Source organism: Mauremys reevesii, linkage group 24 (genome assembly GCF_016161935.1).
Source record: "Mauremys reevesii isolate NIE-2019 linkage group 24, ASM1616193v1, whole genome shotgun sequence".
NCBI classification, from domain to species: domain Eukaryota; kingdom Metazoa; phylum Chordata; order Testudines; family Geoemydidae; genus Mauremys; species Mauremys reevesii.
This window is the reverse complement of record NC_052646.1, coordinates 11,866,085-11,892,115: the sequence shown is the minus strand read 5'-3', so window position 1 is coordinate 11,892,115 and position 26,031 is coordinate 11,866,085. Positions and strand designations below refer to the sequence as shown.

Genomic DNA, 26,031 nt, shown 5'->3' with positions numbered 1-26,031 from the left:
GAGAAATCTAGCTCCAAATATTGCTGGAGCAGAGCCCCTGTCTGTGAATATTCCTGGGGCTAAAGCCCCAGGAGCCCATATAAGTTGGCGCCCATGCGGGGACCTGCTCTCTACCGAGAGTCACCATGAGGGAAACCAAAATTCATACTATGAGAAATTTGTCTCTAGCCTTGCTCAGGAATGAATTTGAAGTCTGAATGAATTTGGCAATTGTATCACTCTCGATCTCTACCAAACCAGCAGCACATAATTCTGTGGACCTCCGCAGGCAAGCCGCCAAAGGCTGCCTGTCTCCCGCCCTCCCGGCGACTGGCAGAGCGCCCCCTGCGGCATCCCGACACAAGCATGTGCTTGGCATGCTGGGGCCTGGAGCCGCACCTGCATGTTACCTGTCTACATGCCAACACAGAAATGCTGATGAATGGCAACCTCAAGCAATTAATTTCCTAGGATTTTTTTTAATGCTTTCCTGGAGGTAGGGGGCCTTTTATGGGAAGCAGAGAAGAATGCTAGTAGATACAAATGCAGATGATGGAGACTGTTTATTCCTCAGCCCATGTGCAGGAGTGCTAATATCCCTTCTCTACTGCAAGATAAAATTGAACAAAAAAGTGCAGCTTTTGCTGGAGAAGGTGCACCGCAATCATATTTACATATAGCCAATCCTCATTCAAGTTTATGTGCGTTGAGTCCGCCATAAATCATATATCCATGTAGCGTTTGTGTGACGAGTTTACCTTTGAAAAGCTTCCAGACTCTCAGGGAAAACAGAACGATTCAAAATCTCCAACAGCATTTTCATTTAATGTTAAACGAGTTGTGAGTTTGGGACAAACTTTAGCAAATAAATAGCGTCTGTTTTCCTATTTGTACATGTTCATGTTTAATCCCAAAGAAAAATTGTTACATTTTTGCACTCAACATTTTCATAGATGCTTTTCCCAGCCATTAAGATAGTTATTTATAAATTGCAACCACATGCTTGTATGTTGCCCACATTTTAAAATATTTTTTCCAATAAAATATATTTTTTCAGTTTTAAAAAAAAGCATTTCCTGTCATTGTGTCCCAGGGATGACTCTTTACAAGTGGGGAAAAGCAAGATTGGTGAGGGCTCTTTGCAGATAATCAGTTGCATGAGATTGCATTCACATGTATTCAATTCAGGATTGGACCACGGAACGCATCATTCCCTGGGCCCCGATTTAGCAGTCCACTTACCCACATGTTAGATTTTAGCTTTAGTGTAATATTATGTATGATACTTACATGCTTTGTTGGGTAGAAACATGGACTTAGGCATAATGCCAAAATATTTTAGTGAACTGGGGCATCAGGCAGGTACCTGAACCGTAGTGCTGAGTAATTGATATTACAGGTGAAGAGGAATATGGAAAAGAATGTCAAAAAAGAGAATCAGGAAAAGAAAACAGTGGAGGAGATTGTCTTGACCATAAAAAAAAAACCTCAGAAATTCTAGTCAAAGCAAAAAGTAAAGTAAAATAGAGAGGAAAAGAAAAGCAGAAGGGAAAATGTGAAAATTTCTTCAGGTAAACTTGTTTCTTTAGCGTTACAGCTCTCTGCTGCCGTTTTCTTGAATTCAGTGTATTTGGTTTTGACTAGAGATGAGAAAGTCTATTGTGAATGGGGAAAAGATGACAAGGGGAAGCTAGAAGAGAGGAAAGGGGGAGAAGGCTGAAGTAGTGTAATGGGAGAAAGAGAGAAAGAGGGAAAAAGAAGGGAAAGTAGTGGACAGAATGCAGAGGGGCGAAAATAAGGGCGTGCAATGCCCCATGGTAAACAAGTGAATGGAGACAATCTGCAGGGCAGCTATCGGGGGAGAGGGCATGTCTTTAGATGGTGATGAAGTGAAGCACAAATGTAACAGCAATGGTAGGATCAATGGCAGCGTTAAGGAAGAAAGGATAATTTACAGAGCACCTGGGGCGTGATTCTCTGGGGCCAGACAATTACATCAGTGTAGCACCCTGCCATTAACATATAGGAGGTCTTAATGGCAGAGGTTATAGCTATGTTGCACTTACATAAATATAGCACAAGGTGCATGGCTACAGTGAATGGACCCTTTAATGCTGAGTCAATTCAGGTTTGGCCGAAAGTGAAGAAGTGGGCTGTGCAGAAGGGTAAACCAGAGGTTAGTAGCTGTACAGCTGGAGGCTGTGAGGACAAGGCTGCAGTACGGTAGAGGGCTGCAGGTGTTTCAAAAGCACTTGGGAATTTTATAATCTGCATCTGCAAGGTTGCTGCTAGCAGTGAATCTGAGCAGCCTGGGTGGAAGGTAACCCATATTGCCATCATGTGGCCTTGCTCCAGACTGGCCAAGGGAGGGCAGGAAACTGAGGACCCGTCCCACAAGCCTGGCTCTATCGCCTGGTGCCTTGGACTCCTGGAGAAGTGAAACAAACAGACAATATTGAAAGTAAAAGAAGAAAACCATTAGAAAGTTGGACGGAAGGGCCGGGGGCAGGAAAAGAGGGACCAAAATGCCCGGGAAGCCAGCGAGCCACCAGACTTGAAAGTATAGGCCGGGGCCTGGCCAGATTATAAACCAGAAAGAAAACCACATGCACACAGTGTTCCTCCATAGAGACTGCTGGCTCAGCTGCTTTGAAGGAGAGTTCACACAGGCGTCAGGACTGTGCACTGCTGTTGATTATTCCTTTTTGCGGGATTTTCCTTTTTATTGCATTCAGTATTTCTTTGTTCCGTAAACTATAGATGACTGGATTGACTAAAGGAGTCACCACAGCATAAATAACAGCAAATGCCCTATCATAATCCAAGGAATAGCTTGTCTTTAATCGTACATACATAAATATAATACTCCCAAAAAATAACAGAACAACAGTCAGGTGAGCGGCACAGGTGGAAAAGGCTTTTTTTCTTCCCTCAGCTGTGCGTATTTTCAATATGGCTTTTATAATCTTTATGTACGAGACAACAATAAACAAAAATGTCATCAGGATTATAAATGCATTGACTATAAAATCAACCAGGACATTGATGGAGGTGTCTGTGCATGCCAAGCTCAGTAGAGGGGGGAAGTCACAGAAGATATGCTGGATTTCATTGGAGCCACAGAAAGGCAATTTGGAGACCAAGATAACCTCAATGACAGGACACATGAAGCCACAAATCCAGCAGCCTGCAGCCAACTGAGTGCACATTTTCGGGGTCATGATGGCAGGATAGCGCAGTGAATTACAGATAGCTAAATATCTGTCATAAGCCATTGCTGTCAGCAGGTAACATTCAGTGGCTCCTAGGGAATGGAAGAAATATGTTTGTAAGAGGCACCCAGTGAAGGAAATGCTTTTCGTCTTGCTGAGTAAATTTGAAAGCATTTTAGGGATAGTAGCTGCTGTATACCAGATTTCCAAGAAAGCTAAAATGCTGATAAAAAAATACATAGGTGTGTGAAGTCGAGCATCTGACCTGATGACTGTGAAAATCAACATATTCCCGAAAATGGCGAAGAGGTAGATGAGAAGCAGCAGGGTAAAGAGGAGAGTGTGGAAGCTCTGAAGGGTTGGGAATCCCACGATTATGAATTCGGTTACACTGCTCCAGTTGCTTGTTCCCATGTTGCCACTGGATTAGCCTGCAAATTCGAGGCTCCACTAAAATCAAAAGACCTCTCAGATGATGGATCAATAAAATAAAATGCTGAAAGTAACCCAAAGAAACCATTAGTATATTTGGCTGACTCAGGTCTGCACCCATTAATGCCCCATCACCCTCCATTCCCCCTCACCGTTCACTTGCTCTTCTCTGACACTTCACACTAATCTTGACAATAAATGGAGCTTCATTGATTCATAGGGTGATAGAGTCTAAGGTCAGAGGGACCATTGTGACCAAGTCTGACCTCCTGGATAACATCGGCCATTGAACTTCCCCACAGTAATAGAATCACCCCAAAATGAGAACTTTAAACTTCTATAGAAACACCAACAGCAACCATCACCCTGTTCCCACTTATCCCACCACAAAGTCCCCCAAACTGAATCCCATCACTTCTCCCCACATCCTCAAACAGGGAACCGGAATGCCTTTCCCTCAATCCAGAAAGAGAGAGCCCAACTCCTCCCACACTTCAATCAGGGATCCTGTGCCCTCCTCCCCCACCTCCACAAACAGGGATCCAATTTGTAGTAAATATTAATTGGGCCAGAGAGAGAATGAGAGAAATTGACTCTACTGCCAGTGGTTAGGGTGCTCGCTGGGTGAAGGGGAGACCAGCGTTCACGTCCCTGCATCAGGCAGAGCAGGGATCTGAAAACAGGTCTCCCACATGCCAAGTGAGTGGCTTCACCACCTGGCATTGGGGGGGGGGGATCGAGCGAATGTGTGAAATTTGACTCTCTTTGCGTTATTTTATTTTATTTTTTTGGTAAGAAAGGGCCGATGGGAGAATCCCCTTTGCTGGATGCAAATAAGGGAAAACCACATGAGAAATAATGGACAATGCGTTATTTCAAGGGACGTTTTAAGGAAACACCACATCCCTGAGTGTACAGTGTAATTAGCATCAGCTTCCATTGAATGTTTAAAATGGGCACTGGGTGTCTCTTAAAATAAGGGATGAGTGGTGATCCTAGCTGACCTGGCTCAGGCACCTGACTCCAGGAGAGAGTTCGTGCCTGAGAATGCCAAGCCAAAAGAGGCAACTCCCTGGGGCCCAGCATTCACCCGCTTAACTCCCTGGGAGGGATGAGGGGCTTAAACCCCACTTTCCTTCCTGGCATTTCCTATTTGCTAGATCACTGGGTCTCAGCCTTTCCAGAGTACTAGATTTCTTTCAGGAGTCTGATTTGTCTTACATATGCCCAAGTTTCACCAAGTAGTTGCTTACAAAAATCAGACGTAAAAATACAAAAGTTTCACAGCAGTAGTAGCTGAAAACTGACTTTGTACCGAGGTCACTAGTGCTTTTTATGTAGCCTGTTGCAAAACTAGGTACATATCTAGCTGACTTAATGTACCTCTGAAAGACCTCTGCATATCCCCAGGGATACATATACCTCCTAAAGGCAGCAAAGAATCCTGTGGCACCTTATAGACTAACAGACATTTTGCAGCATGAGCTTTCGTGGGTGAATGCCCACTTCATAGAATCATAGAATCATAGAATTCAAGATCAGAAGGGACCATTATGATCATCTAGTCTGACCTCCTGCAAGATGCAGGCCACATAAGCCGATCCACCCACTCCTTAGCAAGCGACCCCTGCCCCATGCTTCGGAGGAAGGCGAAAAACCTCCAGGGCCATTGCCAATCTTCCCTGGAGGAAAATTCCTTCCCGACCCCAAATATGGTGGTCAGCTGAACCCCGAGCATGCGGGCAAGACTCTCCAGCCAAACCCTCTGGAAAAGGTTATATCATACCATTGACCCATTGTACTATTTACCAGTGTGGCACTTAATTGACCTATTGACTAAGCCCGTTATCCTATCATACCATCCCCTCCATAAACTTATCTAGCTTAATCTTAAAGTCATGGAGGTCCTTCGCCCCCACTGTTTCCCTCGGTAGGCTGTTCCAGTATTGCACTCCCCTGATGGTTAGAAACCTTCGTCTAATTTCAAGCCTGAATTTCCTGACTGACAGTTTATATCCGTTCATCCTCGTGTCCACATTAGCACTGAGCTGAAATAATTCTTCTCCTTCCTTGGTATTTATCCCTCTGATATATTTAAAGAGTGTAATCATATCTCCTCTTATCCTTCTTTTGGTTAAGGAAAACAAACCGAGCTCCTCAAGTCTCCTTTCATACGAAAGGCCTTCCATTCCTCGGATCATTCTAGTGGCCCTTCTTTGTACCTGTTCTAGTTTGAATTCATCCTTCTTAAACATGGGAGACCAAAACTGCACACAATACTCCAAATGAGGTCTCACCAACGCCTTATATAACGGGACTAGCACCTCCTTATCCCTACTAGAAATACCTCGCCTAATGCAACCCAAGACCACATTAGCTTTTTTAACGGCCACATCACATTGCCTACTCATAGTCATCCTGCGATCAACCAGGACTCCTAGGTCCTTTTCCTCCTCCGTTACTTCCAACTGGTGCGTCCCCAGCTTATAACTAAAGTTCTTGTTAGACATCCCTAAATGCATAACCTTACATTTCTCACTATTGAATTTCATCCTGTTACTAATACTCCAGTTTACAAGGTCATCTAAATCTCCCTGGAGAATATCCCGATCCTCTTCCGAATTGACAATACCCCCCAACTTAGTGTCATCCGCAAACTTTATCAGCCCACTCCTACTCTTGGTTCCCAGGTCAGCAATAAATAGATTGAATAAAATCGGACCCAAAACTGAGCCTTGAGGAACTCCACTGGTAACCCCCCTCCAACCGGACAGTTCCCCTTCAATACTACCTCTGCAGTCTCCCTTTAACCAGCTCCTTATCCACCTCTGGATTTTCATTTCGATCCCCATCTTTTCCAATTTAACCAGTAATTCTTCATGCGGTACCGTATCAAACGCCTTACTGAAATCCAGATATATTAGATCCACCGCATTTCCCTTGTCTAAAAAATCTGTTACTCTCTCAAAGAAGGAGATCAAGTTTGTTTGGCACGATCTACCTTTCGTAAATCCATGCTGTAATCTATCCCAGTTGCCATCGGCCTCATGCTCCGGAACCACTCTCTCTTTTAAGATTTTTTCCATGACCTTGCATACTACAGATGTTAGACTAACAGGCCTATAATTTCCCGGGTCACTTTTTTTCCCCTTCTTGAATATAGGAACTACATTAGCTAATCTCCAGTCAGTCGGTACAATCCCCGAATTTAGGGATTTATTAAAGATTATCGCTAACGGGCTAGCAATATCCCTCACCAATTCCCTTAATATTCTAGGATGAAGATTATCCGGGCCCCCCGATTTACTTCCGTTAAGGTGTTCAAGTTTGGCTTCTACCTCAGATACCATAATGTCTACCCCCATATCTTCATTCCCATCGGTCCCTCTATCACTATTCCTTAGCCCTTCATTAGCCTCATTAAAGACCGAGGCAAAGTATTCGTTCAGATATTGTGCCATTCCAAGATTATCCCTAATCTCCACTCCGTTTAAAGTTTTAAGCGGTCCCACTTCTTCTTTCTTGGTTTTCTTCCTATTTATATGGCTAAAAAACTGTTTGCTATTGGTTTTAATCCCCTTCGCTAGGTCCATCTCCACCCGTCGCTTTGCCTTTCTCACAGCTTCCCTGCACCCTCTGACCTCAATAAGGTAGGTTTCCTTGCTGATCCCTCCCATTTTCCACTCCTGGTACGCTTTCTGTTTTTTCTTAATGACCCCTCTAAGACGCTTGCTCATCCAGCTCGGTCTAAAACTGCTACCTACGAGCCGCTTTCCTTCTCGGGATACATGCCTCTGACAACTCCTGCAACTTCAACCTGAAGTAACCCCAGGCGTCATCTGCCCTTAGATCCCTAAATATGTTAGCCCAGTCCACTTCCCTAACTAGTCGCCTTAATTTAGTAAAATTAGCCCTTTTGAAATCATACACCCTAGTCTCAGATGCACTATTGATTATCCTCCCATTGAGTCTCAAGAGTCTCCTGCATCCGACAAAGTGGGCATTCACCCACGAAAGCTCATGCTGCAAAATGTCTGTTAGTCTATAAGGTGCCACAGGATTCTTTGCTGCTTTTACAGAACCAGACTAACATGGCTACCTCTCTGATACCATATACCTCCTAGTTGAAAACCACTGGTCTAGATCACCCAGGTTCCCACTCAGCATGCTGGCTTTGGTGATTCGCATCCTTAGACACCGAGCTTTCCTCACGCCTTGTACAGAGAACCTGGGTGCCTACCTCAGATCTGGGGAGGGATAGTTCAGTGGTTTCTCTATTGGCCTTATATACACAGAGTTGAGAGTTCAATCCTTGAGGGGGCCATTTAGGGATTAGGGCAAAAATCTGTCTGGTGATTAGTCCTGCTTTGAGCAGGGAGTGGACTAGATAACCTTCTGAGGGCCCTTCCAACCCTGATAGTCTATGAGTCTAAGCATCCAAGTAGTGTAGACTGTGAACACTTTGGGGCAAGGACTGTCATGTAATACAAAGTACAGCCAGAACATGGGTTTTCAGAAAGGGTTAACTATAGGGATAGTTCAGAGGTAATAATTAGCTTTTCCTTGCTCAGAGAATAGGAGAGGCAAAGGAACACTTAGCAAGAGTCGAAATTTCAAATCACAGTATATTTTTTAGGGTTAGATTTTTCAAAAGACTTTAACATACAACTTCTATTTAGAAACCAGTCTTCAGCAGTGCTTGGAGTGCTAAACATTCATGCAACTCAGTCTGCTAAGCACACTGCAACTCAACAATGATTTGACCAATTTTCTTCAAACTCTTTTTCAGGCTGAACTTATTTTCAAAGCCAAAGTTACAGGGGGCTAAACTAGGCCTTGGCAATGAAAGTAGGTTGCACTCTTAACTAGAGAGGATAATATCTCTCCGTAATAAGATGTCTCAGATAACTGCATTCTTTTAGGAAATTTCCCAAGTCCTTCTGTAATTCAATACAGTGTGGTGCTGTAAACATTGTCTCCCTTAGCCTGCAATAAGCCTCTATTACAGGGGTGCATAATATTTTCTGTGTTCACGCTTCAGTAAAATAAAATCCCAATTGCCTAATATCCTGGAACAAAACACAAATCATTCTGCATGTAACAAATGCCAAAAAAACTAGAAAAGAAACTCACTCCTATACTATCTTCTGAAGTCGTCAGTCTCAGGAAGTAGTCTCAGAAATACAGGATCAACATCCATCAAAAAGTACGTCTAATTAATTAGAATTTACTTTTACCAAATATTTACTGCAGTGCATTCCTAATATGTCAATAAATTGCATATTTAAATATAGTTTTCACGGTTGTTACACTTTACTTGCATTGGAGAGAGATTTATTTGTTAGAGGAAAAGGCTAAGAGTATTCATAACCTAAAAAACGTGATGGCTTTATAGAGGAATATTGGCCTAAAGTGCATTGTGTCGCCGCCAAAGACACGCCAGCCCTTCTCTCCATTCAGTTAGTCATTCCTCGCTGGAAAGAGGAACTACTGTAACTATCTACTGCCATTTGCTGCACAAATGCAGGTTATATTTGGGCTGGGTGCTAAACTGGCAGTCACCATGGTGGCTGGAGCCGTGTGCATGTGCCGCATGAGAAAGAGACTGAAAAGGAGTTTGTCTCGTTTATGAGAACTTCAATAGAAAAAGCAAGTCAGGCTCATTGCTTGGGTACTAACCAGTGTAATGGCCACTTTTTCAGATCCCTCCTCTGGCTGTCCTGATGCAATGCTTCTCTGGTAGGAATGAGGACCCCTTTCCTAGATTTATACCCTGTCCCAGAAGAGAGTATTTTGTTTACCTGGGCTTGTTTGCACATCTCTCAGAGACCTAGAAGAAATTTAGAACTCCCTTGGCTCAATCCCTGTGAGAAAATCACAGCAAAGCTCCGAGGAACTCTCTATCCCAGGTGGATAAACACAAGAACTGGAATCTTTGCATACAACATCCTCCCATCTGAACAATTAGCCATAGTCACCTAATCCACAGTCAGCCTATGAAAGATAGTGACGTGCAATATTTTTCTGTAGTGTTTTGGCCAGTTTAAAGTGTCTCAAGGGATGGACGTTCCCCCACTTCCCTAGGAGATAATTCACAATTGACTATGTCTATGCTATGGGCAACCTTTTTTGAACCGAGCAGCTAGTCAAAGTTCAGGGCCCTGGGGAATGTTCCAGGTGGAAGCAGAAATTGACAATGCAGTCTGGTATTTTCTTTCTTTATTTACAGAATTTACAAAGCAAGAGGAACCAAAAACAGGGGATAGCGTCTTTGTTTACAGTCTCATGTCTCTTTAACAACGAGCACCAGAATGTTTACAGGATTCTGCCTGGATATCTTCTGGCTGTCTCTGTCTCATTTTAGTTCGGTAGTCTGCTTTCAGTTACACACACACACACACAGACACACACACACACAGAGCCCCTACTCACCAAAACCCCGCTGCACATATACTTGAAACCTCCTGGGCAGGTTCACAAAACCATTGTGTTTTAGCGGAGGGTTTGCGATTAATTGATATTTACAATTTAAGTTAATTGAAGAATGTGTTCTCAGCACTCAATCTCAACAAGAATTTAACACTCCCCATAACAAGGTTTAATCTAGCTCAGAACACGGTAAAAAAAATCTGTAAAGTCACAGTCCGATCACTGACTTGTCTGGGAGCATCATGTACATCTATTAAGATGATCTGATAACAGGAATCTGAGAATATGATGAGTGAACTGTGGACTGAGACTTCCTGGTGTATACCATCCTTCCACTACATGTCCATGATGGCGAGTGAGCCAGTTGAGTCACTGAGGCTAGAGCACTATGGTCACTCACTAGAAACAGAGGAAGCCTTTGTTCTCACCGCTGCCGCAGGAGCGCTGATCCACAGATGAGATCTGTCATCAGAAAGTATTAAATTTATTAAATAATGCACATGGTGCCCTATGACAGGGAATCAGGGTGGAGGGCGCAGGGACATAAGGTGGGATCAGGAGTTCAAAGCTCATGCAGGATGGCAGAAGCGACTGTGTGTGTGTGTGTGTGTCAGAGTTACGTAGGGGATTCAGGAGTGCATGCATGCCAGGGTAAGAGGTATATGAGTGGGGAGGTATATGACTGAGGCACAGGCAGATTACGGGAGCAGACAATAAGAGAGGCATGTGGGGGTACTGGAGAGGTCAGAGACAAATGAATAGGCCTGGTGGTCACCCAGAAGCAGCAATTTCGGGGGCATTAAGGAGTTGTGTGGGGGAAGAGGGGCCTCATTGGCAAAGTATAGTGCGGCTGGGAGCCATCTTCCTGAAAAAGCTAGATCGGGTGGGGACCAGCTGAGATTTAAAGGGCTCTGGGCTCCCCGCGGCTGCGGGCAACCCAGAGCCTTTTAATCCCAGCCGCGGCTGAGATTCAAAGGGCTCTGGGCTCCCCGTCGCTGCCGGCAGCCCAGAGCCCTCTGACACCCAGCCGTGGCTGGGATTTAAAGGGCTCTGGGCTCCCCGCAGCTGCGGGCAACCCAGAGCCTTTTAATTCCCAGCCGCAGCTGAGATTCAAAGGGCTCTGGGCTCCCTGCCGCTGTGGGCAACCCAGAGCCTTTTGATTCCCGGCCACGGCTGGGATTTAAAGGGCTCTACGCTCCCCACCGCTGCGGGCAGCCCAGAGCCCTCTGACTCCCAGCCGCGGCCGGGATTCAAAGGGCTCTGGGCTGCCTGCAGAGCGCCATGTGTGGGGGATTTAGAATCCCCTCGCGGGCCGCACAGTAAGGCTCCGCGGGCCACATGCGGCCCGCGGGCCGTATGTTGTGCAGGCCTGGCTTAGAGGAGGCAACGGCTGACTTGTGATAGAACGTGTGTTCACAGTGAATATGTGGGCCCCAGTATTCGGTAAAACTTGCTGGGCCAAGGAGCTAGCAGGTCTCCAGGCTCAGCCCAGGCACCACTCATGGGAGCCTGCACTGGAAGAGCGCTTGGATCCAGTGATTGGACCACCCAGACTAGTTAAGTCAAGAGAAGGAACATGAAGTTGTCTGAGTAAGCAGGTGAATCTCCATTTCAGAGGACTGTGCTTGTGTCTGCTTCCCACATTCTTCACCCAGCTCTGGTCCTGATTCCTGGCTTTGCTCATAGTTCCCACCATGCTCCTGCTCTGTGCCTGATCCTTGCCTCACCTCTTGTTACCCTTACTCCTTGTTTCTCACCATCAGTTACCAGTCCTGGCTCTGACATCTGATTCCAGCTCCGGCTTGGCCCTTGGTTTAGGCATTTGGTATCTGAGCCCAGTTCTGCTCCCTCAGCTTTAATTCCTGACTCAGGTTCAAGCCCGGCTTTCATAATGGGCAGCTGATTCTGGTTCTGACCCTCAACTCTGTTCCGTGACCTGGATGTTTGCTCCACGTACTGGACCTGACGCCTGCTCTGATCCACTAAGGAAGACACCTTGTGTTTTGATCTCTAACATCCACCTTTCAAAGTCTGGGAATTTGGAGAAAAAAAAATTTCAGAAATTTTCTAGTGATTCGGCAGTTGCTTTTTCAGTTCTGTAAAGCAGTGAAGCTTGGCCCGTGCTCTCTGGAAGCGAGCCTTCTCTAGGAGTCTCAGTCTCTGGCGTTTACTCTTCAGTTCTATGGAATAACCTGTCTTGATATCTGCATATCTATGCTGACATAATGGCATCCACACTGGGAGGTGGTATTCCTTGGACTAATCAGTTTCTAAACCATAGCAGTACAAAAATATGAATAGAGCAGCTCTAAGGGCATCTACGTTCTCTGCTACGGAAGAGATGGCGACTCCTTTTCTGTTCGTAGGATCACTGTAGTAGGTCTTATGGTGTTTATTTTTCTCCATCAGGAGGGAGGACTCCCAGTTGCAGGCCTCCTTCTAGGAGTTGCCTTAGCTTTTCCTACCCCACCTGAAGTGCAAGGGCTGGAAAGGGTTGAACAAGTATAGGGGACACTTCCAGAGCAGATACAGCCTGCCTGGCTGCAGCCTGAGCTACCTGTACAACCCTTGTTGCTGGTGCTCCCGTTCTGGGAGCGATGGAGCCCATGCCTTCCTTGGCATTAACAAACCCAAAGAGGCTGCTGTTGGGGGAGATGGGTGTGAATTCAATGGGAGTTGGGACCAGGGCCCACATCATGAAAGGGACTTAGGTGCCTCTCTGACTTTTTAGGTGCCATTTAGGAACCAGTGCTCCTCAACTGCTGCCTAATCCCACATGCAGCTACATTTCCATTGGGTCACATTCCCAAAGCCACCTAAGCTCTAATGCTACCCCACACATAACAAGCTGCTAAGAGTTGCAGCATGAGCCAAAGCCCCAGAGGCCCAGAACTGGGGCTCTCAAACTAGGGGGTCATGCCTCTCTTACCAGTGAGGCCAAATCCTGTAGGTGTGCTCTGAGCAGGCCTGGTACCTCTCAGCCCTCACAGCAGAAGGGCCAGAGTCAAACCACTCGTAAGAGGGGGTGGGTGGGTGGGTTACAGAATGTCTGCATAAAAGACACCTGGAGGCATAGGGAAACAGGATGAGCATGAGAGAGGTAACAAGCAGGAGTAGATGCCAGAAAGATAGAGAGTTTAGACTGCTAAGGCATGGACTACCTATGTGGCTGACCTGGTGCACTGGTCTGATAGGCCAGAGATAGAACCCTCGCTGAACTCAGGAGCCTCAGTTCAAACCTTTTCCTGCAGTCAGGTACCCAAGCCACTCTCTGAATGGTGTGGAGAAAGTGATTAAGGAAGTGGTATTTACCTTTTCACATAACACAAGAACCACGGGTTACCCAATGAAATTAATAGGCTGCAGATTTAAAGCAAATAAAAGAAAGTACATCTTCACACAACTCACAGTCAATCTGTGGAACTCATTGCTATGGGATGCTGTGAAGGTTCAAAAAAGAATTAGATAAGTGCATGAAAGATAGGCCCATCAATGGCGATTAGCCAGGATGCTCAGGGACACAACTTCATGCTCTGGGTGTCCCTAAATCTCTAACTGCCGGAAGTTGGGTCTCCAAGGAAATAAATTTAGCCCAAAGGTAGTGAAAGATAATGCCTTCTACATAACTGAGATCTAATTACATAACAGTTACGTACCGAAGATCAATTTTACTAGTGCTATGTAGTTTAATGGTGGTAGGTCAGGTGTTAAATATGTGGAAAAATCGAAATCTGGTCTTGCAGTACAGAAGATAACAAAGTAAGGTTGATGGGTGTAACTGCCGAGAGAAAATGGAGATGTCAGTCCAAGATGGCACTTTTTGCTGAAGATGATCAAGGGTGTGGGATTCTGATAATTTCCATTAAAGAACCACGGAAGCTTTCCGGATGTGACATTGGAAAAAATAACCCCAACTATACATACAACATGATGGGGGCTAATTTAGCTACAACGAGTCAGGAAAAAGATCTTGGAGTTATCGTGGATAGTTCTCTGAAGATGTCCATGCAGTGTGCAGAGGCGGTCAAAAAAGCAAACAGGATGTTAGGAATCATTAAAAAGGGGATAGAGAATAAGACTGAGAATATATTATTGCCCTTATATAAATCCATGGTACGCCCACATCTCGAATACTGTGTACAGATGTGGTCTCCTCACCTCAAAAAAGATATTCTAGCACTAGAAAAGGTTCAGAAAAGAGCAACTAAAATGATTAGGGGTTTAGAGAAGGTCCCATATGAGGATAGATTAAAGAGGCTAGGACTCTTCAGTTTGGAAAAGAGAAGACTAAGGGGGGATATGATAGAGGTATATAAAATCATGAGTGATGTTGAGAAAGTGGATAAGGAAAAGTTATTTACTTATTCACATAATACAAGAACTAGGGGTCACCAAATGAAATTAATAGGCAGCAGGTTTAAAACAAATAAAAGGAAGTTCTTCTTCACACAGCGCACAGTCAACTTGTGGAACTCCTTACCTGAGGAGGTTGTGAAGGCTAGGACTATAACAATGTTTAAAAGGGGACTGGATAAATTCATGGTGGCTAAGTCGATAAATGGCTATTAGCCAGGATGGGTAGGAATGGTGTCCCTGGCCTCTGTTCATCAGAGGATGGAGATGGATGGCAGGAGAGAGCTCATTTGATCATTGCCTGTTAGGTTCACTCCCTCAGGGGCACCTGGCATTGGCCACTGTCGGTGGACAGATACTGGGCTAGATGGACCTTTGGTCTGACCCGGTACGGCCTTTCTTATGTTCTTATGTTCTTATGACTAGCCACATCCAAGCCTGTCCTAGCTCACCCAGTCCCCTTAGAAACAGCGTATCAAAGTTCAAAAGCCCCACAGAATGTGGCCGAAAGACAAAAGAGGAGACAGAGGAGCAGGCCAGTTCTGCAGCCTCAGAGGGAGCGATGCTTCACCTGACTTAGCATTTGGATGCACACTATCTTTGTGGCAAAACTTGCCAACTTTATGAAGGAATAATGGGGCTGCTGAACAGCAAGGTGTTGGAACCCTAATGGGCGCTTGTCCCTGGGAACCTCAGCTTCTGCAAAGAAAAGTGCTTCAATTCTTGATACATAGGTAGACCGTTGGAGTCTCACAGACTGTCTATGCTGAGACGCATTTGACAGGACATGTGCTGGCCATGATTTTGACGCTAAGAATATAAATGTACAAACATTCTGCCCTCCTGGTCCAACCAGCTCATCCAAGTGAAGATCAAAGTCTTCCATTTGTCCCACCCAGGAAACAAACTTTTATGGCTGGTTAGGTTCACCATAGTTCAAGTTCACAAATAAAGGCCATTCCCATGGGGGCATAGGGGGAAGAGCTGAAGGAAGATACAGTTGAGGGGTACTGGAGGGGATATTTGTGGCTGCTGGAGGATTGTGTGTACTGGGAGGGGGCATTTGGGGGGCTGCTAGGGGTATGTATGGGGGGGCCTTTGGGGGTTGCTGGGGCGGTGTGTGCGGCACACTTCCCAACATAACAAAGAACAAGAACAAAAACAAAACAAAACAATACAAAAAAACCAAACCAAACCACTTCTTCACCACAGCTAGGTGTAGATTTCCAAAACAGCTCAGCTCCCATTTAAGCACCAAACAAAGGGGACAAATGTTCAGAAGTGTTCGTCAGAACCCTGCAATGCCCATTATTGTGCATGAGGGCGGGAATTCTCTTTCTCTCATTGGGAGCTGTTGCTGGGTGAAAGCTTTTGAAAATCCAGTCTGATTATGGAATCCCAGCTGGGGGAAGGGGGGAAATGGGCGAATGTGGCACCCAAACTACAACTCCCATGGAACATCACAGCAGCAATGGTACTTGGTAAACTGGGGACAAACAATGTGCATTTTACTATGGCTAAATGTAAATGTATACCTCTAGGGCAGCCATACTTACAGGATGGAGGATGTTATCCTGGGAAGCAGTGATTCTGAAAAATGTTTCGGGATTGTGGTGGATAAGTAGCTGAACATAAACTGCCAGTGTGCTCAAAAGAGTTAAGGTAATTCTGGCCTGTGTAAACAGGGGAATGGCGAGTAGGGCCACGTCTACACATCTATCGATCCCTGAATTGACGCTCATACTCCATTTCGGCAGGAGGAGTAAGCGGAGTCGACTGACGAGCCGCGGCAGTTGACTTGCCACCGTGAGGCCGGCCAGGTAAGTCAAACTAGGATACTTCGACTTCACCTAGGTGAATAGCAAATAGCGTAGGTAAAGTTGCCTCTCTTAGGTCGATCCCCCCAGTGTAGACCAGTCCTAGGAGTTATATGTTTAGTTCTGGTATCCGATGTCCAGTTCTGGTTCCCACATTTCAAGAAGGCTGTTGATAAATTGGAGAGGAGCCATAAGAATTAGTAAAGAAGTAAAGAATTAGTAGAGAAGAGCCATAAGAATTAGTAAAGCGTTAGACTACATAGTGATAGGCTCAAATACTTCAATGTAGTTAACCTAACAAAGAGAAAGTTAAGGTGTAACTTGAGTACAGTCTAAGAATCTACATGGGGAACAAACATTTGATAATGGGGTCTTCAGTCTACCAGAGAAAGATAGAGCATGAAAAAACTGAAGCTAGACAAATTCAGACTGGATGTAAGGTGAACATTTTTGAAAGGGAGGGTAATTAACCATTAGAACAATTTACCAGGGGTCATGGTGGATTCTCTGACATGGAGGATTTTTGTAAAAGATCTGCTCTAGGAATTATTTTTGGGAAGTTCTCTGACCTGTGTTATACAGGAGACCAGATTAGACAACTACAATGGTCCCTTTTCACCTACGAATCTCTAAATTTCCAAAACAAAATATTTTGTTTTTTTCAGTATTTGAATTTTTCACTGAAAAAATCAGAATGTTCTCTGGAAAAAATTAGATGAAAATGAATTTTTGTTGGTTTTGATCAAAATGGTCCATGGAAAGCAAACCCATTTTCTGAGCAGTTCTGGTAAGCAGATACAATCACAAAGTACAAGTGGTTCCTAACTCTGCCTCTAGGGGCAGCCCAGTACAGCAGAACCCCATTTATCTGATCTAACTGGGATCCTGGTCAGATCGGATAATCAAAAATCCAGATAAACCAGGTAATGGGAAAGTGCAATGCTGCATTGCCATCTAGAGGCCAGAGGGGAGGTCGCCCCCATCTGGATCTGTGTGCATTGGCTGTCTGGTTAACATGGAGAGCCAGATAATTGGATCAGATAAACAGGGTTCTATTGTACAAGGATAACTGTGCCCAATTGGCCATTTTAACACTAGTATCTGGGTTGCCCTTTTTAATCCCTTCCTTTCTTGGAGATCGATTTGATATTAGGTTATAGATCCCAAAGGCCAGAGTTAAGTGTTTTTGTCTGTGGGATCATTAGGGCGCCCTCTGCATGCCCCTTTTGTCCAGATGAGCAGTTGACTCAGATCTCCTGCTTATAAGCTGTATCCTTTACCCCATACTAGACACAGACTACTTCTCTGATTGGCTCTCAGCTTCTCAGGCCCATCTCTCAAGCTACCTGGTACTTGCCTTTCCTTCCCTGTCCCTGAACCTGATTCCCTTTGCACTCTGCCATTTCCAGTTCACTGAACATCATGGATCACTCTACAGGCTATAGCCTGAAATGTGTTCCTGCACCACACCCAGTAACGAGCCAATAGGTTCATTACAGTACACCCTGATGCTGTCCTAGCATTGCTCTGCTTTGTTATTTAGTTAATGGAATGTGATGGGGAACCCAATTTCTTTAGAGCTTCCTGTAGCGATGGCAGAAGCGGAAGCAGTCTGGTGCCTCTATGGTTCCAGTCCCCCAGGTGACTACATTGGCCAGACAAGGCCTGATGTTGACTACAGACCATTTTCAATCCCACACCGCGGGGGTACATGTCCAGCTACCATATCCCCCTCTGGTTCCCTGATTTTAACTTTTGACCTCACTCCTGTCCCTGTTTTGTCATTTGTTGGCCCCAGTAGTCAGCAGTAGCCTGGGTCCAACGGCTCCTCCCACTCGGTTGAGGGGGTTGGTTTCTAGCTTTGGCCTAGACCCACCTATCTCAGTACTTGCAAATAGCACAGCCTTTCTGCTTCTGGCTTCCATGTTCCTTGAGTTAACCGTTCTTGATCTATTACAGAATGACAGCTGTCAACATCATCTTCTTCGATGTCAGCTCACCTCCATCCTCTGCCCCATCCTCTGCCCCATCATACCTGACCAGGGAAAGATAAGGATTGTGAATGACTCTGTAGTCTAGTGCTTAGGGCACATCCCAAGGCTATGGGAGCAGGGGCGGCTCTAGGAATTGCGCTGCCCCAAGCAGGGCGGCACGCCGCGGAGGGCACTCTGGCGGTCGCTGGTCCCGCGGCTCCGGTGGACCTCCCGCAGGCACCCTGCGGATGCTCCACCGAAGCCGCGGGACCAGCGGACCCTGCGCAGGCACGCCTGCGGGAGGTCCACCGGAGCTGGGGGACCAGCGGACCCTCCGCAGGCATGCCTGCGGGAGGTCCACCGAAGCCGCGGGACCAGCGGACCCTGCGCAGGCACGCCTGCGGGAGGTCCACCGAAGCCGCGGGACCAGCGGACCCTGCGCAGGCACGCCTGCGGGAGGTCCACCGGAGCTGGGGGACCAGCGGACCCTCCGCAGGCATGCCTGCGGGAGGTCCACTGGAGCCGCCTGCTGCCCTCCCATGGCACACCGCCCCAAGCACTTGCTTGGCGCTCTGGGGTCTGGAGCTGGACCTGTATGGGAGGCCCAAGCTCGTCTCTGCTCCAAGGACTCTTCAATTAGTTAAATCAAATGGAACAATGTCAGCTGGAGAGATCCCAGAGTATTCCATAACCCAGGGTTTGAGGGGCTCACTTGGGGTGTGGGAGACCTGGGTTCAAATCCCTGAGGCACATAAGGCAGTGGATGGAACTGAGCGTATGTTTCCCACCTTCTTGCTAAGTGTTCTGCCCACTGGCCTAAAGGCTGTAAGGACAGCACCATTAATTCCTCCTCCACTGGCTCTGTTTTATGGGGGGGCTTGCTAGGTGGCCTCTGAACACAGATATGGGATTGGGCCCCACAGGAGAGATAGGCTTGGGGAACTCACCAGGGCCTAGCTGTAAGCAAGGCGACCAGGCATGAGGGCTGAAGTGGCTCCGTGCATGCCCAGTGCCAGATTTTTAGGTGTCTACAAGATTAGGTGACGGCTGAGTCAGAGCTTTGAAGATTTAAATTTTGAACTTTGGTATCTAAAAAGGCAGTTAGATGCCTAAATCTGTGTGTGGATCTAGACCCTAGTGACTTCCACTGACTGTGTCCAGATGGGGGCAGGGCATCTTTTCCTGGCCTGTTCCTACCACCCCCAGCTGGGGCTATTGGTGGTCCCTGTCTAGAGCTGGAGGTCAGTGCACCTCTGGAGAGTGTCAACACTCTTTTTCAAGCAGGCAGCCACTAGGTAATGGATGAATCATTTCCTCTTGAATGCAAGTTTCTAGGCAGTAGATGATATCTGGTGATGTGTTAGCAAAGGGTGCCCTCTGTAATTAATACAGACCCTTTCAAAGGGTGTCAAGGAGTTTCTGGTCACCACTTCTGCACCTGAAGAGCTCTTTCATATTATTGCTTTCATTTAAAATCTCTATTTTCAATCTGCTTTCCAGTGGGTACTGTGTGAAAAGAGGAAATGTCAGGTCTTTGCAAGAAGAGGTCTGCATACAGTTTTATTTGACGTTTCTGTTTATTCTTACAAGATTAACAGCTCTGAGAATGGCATCTTAATTTGTTTTTGTAAGAAATCAACCTCTCTCTGGGCAAGGCAGAGTAGCGCTCATTAGTTCTGGAGAACTCCCAAGAGTTCTGTGTAACTAGTTTGTTTATAGGGAGAAAAATTGGCTCATTCTTGCTTTGTGTGTGGGATGGGACCTAGTGGCAGCTCTTCTCCTGGAGGGTTAATTAGCCTAACGCAGCACTCACGAAGAAATAAATGATAAAGTGAGGAGCCCAACACTTCCATCCCAATGGCCCACGTCTCTCCCAAATGAACAGTGCTGCAAGGCAGGGAGAAGTCTCCCTCAGTACCCAGGCTGCTAAGATATTTGGAAAATTAGGTCCTGATGGAAAAGCCACTGATTTTGTAGATGCCTTCCATTAAGTTCAGTGGAAACTGGTTAATACTACGGAATAATAAAAGAACTCTTTGTAAACTTTTTGTTAATGCTCAGGGGGAGAGTTTCAAAGAGATGAAGTTGCCCAGCTCCCATTGACTTTTGGTGGGAATTGGGTGCCAGTTTTTCAAAGGTGTTTAAGTGCCTAAAGATGCAGAGAGAAGCCCAGTGGGATTTTCAAAAGTGCCTAGGCAGGTTCGGCAGCTGACTCCCATCTGCACCTTTAGACATAGTTTTAAAGATCTGTCCCTGGGAGCCAATGTCCTATTGGAAATCAAAATAATGCTCCTAAGTGGCTTAGGTACTTCTGACAATTGCACTCACACATATCACAGTGAGAGATTGTTTATAAATATTCTACAGCCATATGACCTCATCACAGATAACCCTGTGCTGCAGTTCTAGGCCCTATTATTAAACTCAGTAAGTGGACACTGTACCCATCCTACTCCAAACATATCCAGAGTGCTCCTCCTACATCAGTGTCTTTCTCATATCTGGATTGGTTCTCAAATTGTTCTTGAAGCTGGTCCAGACATATCACATATATGGTCCCTTTCAGCAACTCCAGAAAGTCTCTCTTATTGCCTCCAGTCCCCTGTCTCCTGAGTCAAATGTGCCCAAAATTGAGCCATTCGCTGCGGTCAGGTAACGTGTCTGGTATCATGTGTCTTTACTAATGAAGTGGGGTCAAGAAAGAGTCTCCTCATTGCTCCAACCTACTTTTTTTAATCTGAGAATGGTCTCTGGCATCAGCTCCCATATCCTTCAATGGACTCTGGAAATTCAGAGATCTTTGTTATAATCTCTGCAGGCTGTGGAATCTTCTCCCAGGCCCTGGATGAATCCTAGCCTGGGATTATCTCTGACATCAGCCTTGAACCTGGAACAATCTTCAGGATCAACTTCTATGAGCTAAACTGGAATCGGTATTGTCCTCTGAACTGGGATGCATCCAATTTTGTGCAATCCCCCTATAATGCTTTGCAGTCAGCTTTGGACTTCACTATCTTGAATAATTTTGTTAGCAATATTGTCCTCTGAACTGGGATGACCCCTGATGTTGACTGTACATGCGAGTACTGTCTCAGCTATCTCCTCCTATCCCCTTGGATGGACCCTGGCATTGCCTCTAAAAAGAGGTGACATGAACCTAGTGTCCCTGAGTAATGGAGGGGGCGGGATGACCAAGAGGCTCTATTTTAAAATGGGATAATCCCTAGTTTCAGAGAGACAAGGGCATTGGCAGTGTGTGAGTGTGGAGACTGTTTCAGGCCCCAGGATATGATGAGAAACTTACCAGTCAGAGCAGCTGATCTTCATTATGAACATGATTAGAAGCACCTTCCCTTTGAAGTTACAGAGATAGACTGAGCATCTCCAGCTGAGACACATGGGGCTAAAACTACAAACATATAAAAATCTGCAGAGACAAATAACTGCAGGAGGTCCCTGCTTGCTTTAAAAATCATTCTGAAGCTGCCAAAAGTGCTTGAAAACGTTCAATAACTTTATCATTGATTTGGAAGAAATTATAAATTCATTGCTGGTGAATTTTTTAGCTCATAGAAAAATTGGTGGAGTTATAAACAATGATGGGGACCAGTCAGTTTTATGAAGCTATTTGGATCACTGGGTCAACTGGGCTCATTTGAATACCACGTGTTTTAACATAGCCAAACACAAGGTCTCACATCTAGGGAAAAGAATATGGGTTACACTTACAAAAGGGGGGACTGTATGCTGGAAAGCAGTAATTGTAAATGGTTTAGAGATCATGGTGGAAACTGAAGATGAGCTCCCAGTAGCTTAAAGAGATAATGCAATCATAAGAACATAAGAAAGGCCGTACCGGTTCAGACCAAAGGTCCATCTAGCCCAGTATCTGTCTACCGACAGTGGCCAATACCAGGTGCCCCAGAGGGAGTGAATCTAACAGGCAATGATCAAGTGATCTCTTTCCTGCCATCCATCTCCATCCTCTGACGAACAGAGGCTAGGGACACCATTCTTACCCATTCTGGCTAATAGCCATTTATGGACTTAGCCACCATGAATTTATCCAGTCCCCTTTTAAACATTGTTATAGTCCTAGCCTTCACAACCTCCTCAGGTAAGGAGTTCCACAAGTTGACTGTGCGCTGCGTGAAGAAGAACTTCCTTTTATTTGTTTTAAACCTACTGCCTATTAATTTCATTTGGTGACCCCTAGTTCTTGTATTATGGGAATAAGTAAATACATTTTCCTTATCCACTTTCTCAACATCACTCATGATTTTATATACCTCTATCATGCCCCCCCTTAGTCTTCTCTTTTCCAAGCTGAAGAGTCCTAGCCTCTTTAATCTTTCCTCGTATGGGACCCTCTCTAAACCCCTAATCATTTTAGTTGCCCTTTTCTGAACCTTTTCTAGTGCTAGAATATCTTTTTTGAGGTGAGGAGACCACATCTGTACACAGTATTCGAGATGTGGGCGTACCATGGATTTATATAAGGACAATAATATATTCTCAGTCTTATTCTCTATCCCCTTTTTAATGATTCCTAACATCCTGTTTGCTTTTTTGACCGCCTCTGCACACTGCGTGGACATCTTCAGAGAACTATCCACGATGACGCCAAGATCTTTTTCCTGACTCGTTGTAGCTAAATTAGCCCCCATCATGTTGTATGTATAGTTGGGGTTATTTTTTCCAATGTGCATTACTTTACATTTATCCACATTCAATTTCATTTGCCATTTTGTTGCCCAATCACTTAGTTTTGTGAGATCTTTTTGAAGTTCTTCACAATCTGCTTTGGTCTTAACTATCTTGAGAAGTTTAGTATCATCTGCAAACTTGGCCACCTCACTGTTTACCCCTTTCTCCAGATCATTTATGAATAAATTGAATAGGATTGGTCCGAGGACTGACCCTTGGGGAACACCACTAGTTACCCCTCTCCATTCTGAGAATTTACCATTAATTCCTACCCTTTGTTCCCTGTCCTTTAACCAGTTCTCAATCCATGAAAGGACCTTCCCTTTTATCCCATGACAGCTTAATTTACGTAAGAGCCTTTGGTGAGGGACCTTGTCAAAAGCTTTCTGGAAATCCAAGTACACTATGTCCACCGGATCCCCCTTGTCCACATGTTTGTTGACCCCTTCAAAGAATTCTAATAGATTAGTAAGACACGATTTCCCTTGGATGTATGAGCAGTACAATATTGAGAAGGAGTAGGAAAGTGGAACTATCTCTGTATATAGTATTAGTGAGACCATTACTAGAATAATGTGTCCAGTTCTGGTGTCCACACTTCAAAAAGAATGTTGAAAATTTGGAATGGGTTTAGAAAAAAAGACAAGAACATAAGAAGTTGAAGACCATTACTGAATCAGATGCATGGTCTATCTAGGCCAGTGTCCTGTTTTCAACAGTGGTCAGTGCCAGAGCTTCAGGGGATTGTACAGAACAGCACAATTTTGAAGTGATCCAGTCCATCTTCCATTCCTGGCTTCTGATAGTCAGAGGTTTAGGTTTGCCCCAAGCATGTGGTAGTAGTCATTTATGGATCTATCTTCCATGAACTCATTTAGTTCTTTTTTGAACCCAGTTATACTTTGGCCTTCACAACATCCCATGGCAATGTGTTCCACAGGTTGACTGTGCGTTGTGTGATAAAAATACTTCCTCTTGTTTGTATTAAACTTGCTGTCTATTAATTTCATCAGGTGACCTCTGGGTTTTGTATTGTGGGAAAAGGTAAATAACACTTATTTATTCACTTTTTCCACTCTGTTCAAGATTTTATATGACCCTTTTGTCATCTCTTTTCTAAGCTGAAAAGCCCTAATCTTTTAAGACTCTCCTTTTACTGAAGCCATTCCATACCCTTGATCATCTTTGTTGCCCTTCTCTGAACCTTTTCCAGTTCCACTATATCCTTTTTGAGATGGGCAACAGGAACTGTATTCAAGATATGGGTGCACCATGGATTTATATAGTGGCATTATGATATTTTCTGTCTTATTTTCCATCCCTTTCCTAAAAGTTCCCAAAATACTGTGAGTCTTTTTGATTGCTGTTGCACACTGTTGATTGCTGTTGATTGCTGTTGCACCCCTACTTATGCATACTAATTCCTTCTAACTACTGATCAATCTTAGACTTCTATAATCCTACAACTTAACTCTATTTAGCATGGAATGATTATATATGATATAGCATGTTAGTTAATCATAACGTCACAATAAATTAACAATAGACTGAAACCATTGGCTACATCTTCTCCTCCCCCTTGACAGGGTGAGTATTAAACTTGACAATAAGATAATGAGAACCCTTTCACATACATATTACATGACAGTACACATAAATGATTAATATAGTAATACACAGAAAACATAATTGGTATAATATTCAAAATCTTATATGTAACTTAAATCTATGCCTAAATTTTATAGGTAACTCCATTGTTCTGTATTTATTAGGGATTAGTGCTTTCTCTAGGGTCATTTCAAGTGGTAGATCTACTACTCCTCTGCACTGTGGTACATAATTATAATCATATGGAGCTTCTGGAACTTGATGTGGGTTTATGTTATGCATGACTTCATACGCATCCACATCCTCATCTACTTCTCTCATGTTAGCTCTAGCTGCTGCTAGTGAAGTGGCAGTGCATAGCAAGGGAAAGGAACTAGGCTGGCGTTTAACCCTTTCTGCACATATGGTTCTAAGTCTCCTTCCCATGTAACATGAGGTAAGGGTGGCACACATAGTAAGGATACTATGGCCAATAATCCATCCCTTCCATTCAATTCCCATTACTCCCACAATAAATGAACAATAAACTAAAATCATTTGCTACAGCAGTAAACATTTAGTCTGAGCCTCCATTATGGTGTTTTTAAATTGTCTCCATGTTGCTTGCCAGCATTTAATCCTGGTGAGAGACCATGGTCGCTGAAAGGGCCATACTGAGATTGCTCAGTCAGGGCAAACGTCAAAGAATATGGTGGACAATCCTCACAACTGGTGGTTTATTCTAATACTTAGATTCACCAAGCCAGTAACAAAACAGCTTCTACTATCCCTTACCAGTTACCAAGAAACTAAAATACAGTTCCCCTTAAGCAATCTAGACTTTGGCTCCCACCCAGTCAGCCAAGGATTGCTTAAAATCTTATTCACCATATACAATGTTCTACCAATCCCAAGAGATCGGACACATTACCCACCAGGCCAATGAATATTTCAAATCTTACCCAAATACATGCTTACAGCCAATTCTTATTAACTAATCTAAGATTCGTTTAAAAAGAAAGAAAGGGTAACTGCGTTTAAATACATACAGATATGAATAAAGTTCTTAGGTCAGTGTCATAGCAGAGATGGTGAGCTGCTCATTTACAAAAGTCCTTCCGTAATTAATTCCATAGGCAGCCTATGTGCAGAGTTTGTTCAAATTCTTCCATTAGAATTGCAGGGTTAATTCAGAATGGAGGTGGAGACCTCAGTCTTGTGGTTTGAACTTTCCCTGACAACATTTAAGCAGATCTGAGATAAAAAGGAACAGGCCATAGAGTTCTTTTATAGTCTCTGGCAGGCTATGGTAGCCTCTTGACAGCAGACAACACAGCGGGCATTACTTGGATGAAGAATAGGCATATACATTATAGCTTTGAAATAAATCCATCTCCACTGCTAACTAGCTCCATTCATTAGCATAAAGTAATGAACCATTCCAACAGTTCGTAGACAGTTTGCTACAAACTTCAAAGAGAAATATAGACAATAATATTATTACACCCAAGTTTAATCTAAATGTGAATATTCCTTTTTGAT

General features: G+C 44.6%; 1 protein-coding gene across 1 annotated transcript; it reads right to left on the bottom strand.

Moving 5' to 3' along the window:
- Positions 1-2,651: 2,651 nt before the first annotated feature.
- Positions 2,652-3,605, bottom strand: LOC120390513 (olfactory receptor 6N2-like). The gene has a single exon (XM_039513245.1). It carries the CDS (start codon positions 3,603-3,605, stop codon positions 2,652-2,654), a length of 954 nt encoding a protein of 317 aa, XP_039369179.1.
- Between the last annotated feature and the right edge of the window lie 22,426 nt (positions 3,606-26,031).

Bases quoted from the DNA above. Each gene is read 5' to 3' on its own strand.
- LOC120390513 (XM_039513245.1), bottom strand. From the start codon at position 3,605: ATGGGAACAAGCAACTGGAGCAGTGTAACCGAATTCATAATCGTGGGA.